This window comes from Pyrus communis, chromosome 17 (genome assembly GCF_963583255.1).
Source record: "Pyrus communis chromosome 17, drPyrComm1.1, whole genome shotgun sequence".
Lineage (NCBI taxonomy): Eukaryota > Viridiplantae > Streptophyta > Magnoliopsida > Rosales > Rosaceae > Pyrus > Pyrus communis.
Genome location: NC_084819.1, coordinates 3,686,119 through 3,689,612, shown reverse-complemented (window position 1 = coordinate 3,689,612; position 3,494 = coordinate 3,686,119). Strand labels below are relative to the sequence as shown.

Here is a 3,494-nt window from a genome sequence, read left to right as displayed (position 1 = left end):
CTTATTTGACATTGGACAAGTTATGGAGGATATCAAGGAGCTACTATCAACAATCACTAGAGCTATTTTAACCCACACCTGCCGCAAAGCAAACAACGCAGCACACAGACTAGCTCGCTGAGGCCTTTCGATGAGCAACGCCCGTGATTGGGATAACCAACCCCCAACCTTAATCTCAGATTTAATTATTGAAGAGAGTATGATGCCTTAAATGGCCTTGTAGCAAACTATGTAATGACTCTTATCAATGAATCTACTATCGTTTCTTGGAAAAGAAAAAAAAGAACACATTAAAAGCCTTAGATGTTGGAGTTTCTTGTGCAAAAATAAAGAATTGAACATGCAAAGATTTTTGTTTTTTGTTTTTAGCATGTATATTATTACCCCCATTTGGTTGTGGCATTATTCTCACTTGCACATTATTTTCACGAATGAGCTGTTGAAATTTAACTAAATCTTATTTAATTAAATCTCCACCGTTCATTAGTATCTTTTGTTTCTTAGGAGAGCAAAGCTCCTTGGTTGTGCTCATCAAGTTCATCAGTGCAAAGCACATTTGGTTAACCGGTCCAGCCCGTCTCAAGAAAGATAATTTTTGTTCGTTAATTAGTGGTCTTTGCATAAAAAAAAAACAAATCAAATCAAATGAGTGCTCATCTATAAATTATAATCCTGTTTTTCATTTATTCACGTCGTCCATAAATTTTTATTTGATAAAAAGAAAACAAGAATGAAAGGAGAAAAATGATCCTAGGATCCTAGTTAAGCTAGTATATAGTAACTAGCAGGTGAGATTGTCACCAGGAGCAACACCAAGTTGGTTACAATATTCTGTGTAATACTCAACACGTCTCTGAACTGTAGCAGGATTTCCACCATCGCATTCGAGCGCACCATTGATGGCTCGAATGGTTGCACCGAAACCTTCACCGATGACCGGCCTAACGTTGTTCATCCAGTACCACAGCGCCGTTTTGAAAGCAATGACAGGGTCGTTGGCCACGGTTTCAGGAGAGTTTAGTCCATCAAACCCAATGCTCTCTCCGGCCGGACCGTAGTTGAAGTTCCATGATAGTTGGATAGGTCCACGCCCATAGTACCCTTTGTTTGGGTTGCATGGATATTGTGTGTTGTTCTCATCACAGTAGTCTTTTGAGGCTCCATCTATCTCTTCTATGTAGCAAAAATCTGCACAATCATGCATTATCTTGCTTTCAATTATTCAGCATTGATTATTGAGTTCAATTATTTGCCAGCTTTTCTTTCTGTGTGCATATATAAAAGGAGCAAATAAACGGTATTATTAACTATCATGAGCCTTCAAGGGCTAACTAGTTAAGTTGTTGCGTTAATCACGTGTTTGACCCACTCTTCAATATTTTTTCATGATTCAAATCGTTTATTTTTAAATCTTCTTTCACAAATCAACTAGCCTCTAGCTTTCCGATCTGGACGATTCTTAGCAGTGACGATCTTTATTAATCATATTGCTAGCTAATTATGTATTTTAGAGTGGTTAGATCTACTTTCATACATGAAATATATATAACGGTTCTGCTGATAAGCATACATATGTAGATTTGCATGTGTAAACAATAAAGTGGGGGAGAAATATAACTTACGTCCAGTCTCGTGGGTGACATGGGCAAAGAAAGCAGCAATCTCACGCTTAGAGTCGTCAACGGAACCAATCCTACCGAACTGAGTATAGGAATTGAGAGCTTCAAGGAAGGTAGCTCGGGAGTAAAAGTTCTTGCCGGCACAACTTGCGTCCGCCTGATCAATTATCCCGTTGAAGAATTCGGGCGTTACAATATCCGCCACCACCACATCGTTGGTACTCGGTGTTTGAGCCGGCGTCTTGCAAGGCCCTGACTGGCAGCCTGTGCCGCAGTAGGCATCGTCTGTGCCACAGTAGCCGTATTGGCTACAGCACAGGTTCGCGGCACAGCCACAGTTCTGAGCGTCTGCATAGCCGGACAGGACTCCAGTGGCTACAATTAAAAGGGTTAATATTATGCTTCTGGCCGCCATTTGATTGATTTCTGAAGCTGTGATTGATTGATGAAGAAGAAGGGGGAGTTAGATATTTATAGTGAGAATGGAGCAAGCAAATAGCTTTATGGCATTAATTAATGGGTGGGACGGTGAGAGAGATGGGTCGTTAAAGTTTGAAATATTCAACTAGTGCGCATGAAAGTGGAGGACTTAAACCACGCGGGGTACAAGGCCCTATTGGCATATCGTTCTAATAAAATAAGTACGTGTAATTTTATTTTCAATTTTGGAGAATTTTTTTATTGTGTCCGAAACACATGTAGTGGTATATCTATATATAAGTTGAGGGTCATTTTTTTATTAAATAATTAATTTTTTGACATAAGTATTTCATCATTTGTATATAAAATGTAGTATACCACTGCTAATTCTAAACGCATTAAAAAATCTCTCGTATGTTCTATTTTATTGATACAAAAAACATCATATAATGGTGTACTCTTTATGTCATGAAAGTGAAGCTTCTAGAGAATAAATGTTGTGCGTGGAATTGGTCCGAGGGTGGACCTTTGACCCGTGAATGGTAGGAAAATAGGACTATTGACCCTCCCCTATGACTTTTGAATTGCTAATACACAAAATTCAAATACAAGAACAATAACGTGTGGAACTCTGCAACTCAACTCAGAGATTGACATAAAAAAAGGTCAACATTGTGGCCTCCTTTGCAAATTGCAGCTCAACCTCAAAGGAAAGTAATTCTCTCTGTATCCCTGCCACCAAATTCACCAAATTAATCAATTCAGACCTTTAAAATTTGATCAAACGGCTAAAAACAGAAGAAGAGTTATAATAACTTTAGTTGTTGAATCAAATTTGAAGGGCCGAATTAATTGATTGGATGAATTTGATGGAAATGATCCGAGAAGGATCCATTTCCTCTCATATATAACAATTAGAAAAGTACTATGTAGATAGTAACATAAATGAAACATTAGGCCAGGCTTGGGCGGTGGTGGTTAGGTATTCTCACATTTCTTTCCGGTTGAGCATCTAGAAAGATCAATATTTGACAAGACATACGAAAGGTATAAAATCCTTTCTGCAATGCCATCATCTCACATCCTATAATATGAGTAACTTGTTAAACTACATAGTCAATGAGCGAAATTTCATATGGGTGTGAATAATGTATTATAACTATGCATATGTTATGTTGTTGACTCTAAAAATAAAACAGCCTAAGTAGCGTGCAGGCTGAAGTAATTAAAGAACTAATTACGTCTTTTGGCGATTGATTATTGATGAAAGCGTGCCAACTTGCTACCGAGCTCGATCGAGCAATATGAGTGTGGTGTTGTGGTGAATCGTGTTGTTGACTCCTGAATTGAGTAACTTCAGTCGAGAAATGAACACTTTTGGCCTTGGGTTCTATGATTTGAAGACAATGTTGTGCAAATTCTACGAAGTTCTTGATCTTTTGCACCGAGTTTGGC

The 3,494-nt window shown here is 38.3% G+C and overlaps 1 protein-coding gene across 2 annotated transcripts; it reads right to left on the bottom strand.

Annotated features, from left to right (window-relative positions):
* Positions 1–660: 660 nt before the first annotated feature.
* LOC137722307 (endochitinase EP3-like) lies at positions 661–2,075 on the bottom strand. Of its 2 annotated transcripts, XM_068461276.1 has the most exons (3): positions 1,961–2,065; positions 1,623–1,843; positions 661–1,188 (listed from the first exon to the last, which is right to left on the bottom strand). In XM_068461276.1, the coding sequence occupies exons 1-3, from the start codon at positions 2,032–2,034 to the stop codon at positions 782–784; spliced, it is 702 nt and encodes a 233-aa protein (XP_068317377.1). In that variant the 5' UTR covers positions 2,035–2,065; the 3' UTR covers positions 661–781. The 2 variants fall into 2 exon arrangements, with proteins under 2 accessions (XP_068317377.1, XP_068317375.1); XM_068461274.1 differs by having other exon boundaries at positions 1,623–2,075.
* Between the last annotated feature and the right edge of the window lie 1,419 nt (positions 2,076–3,494).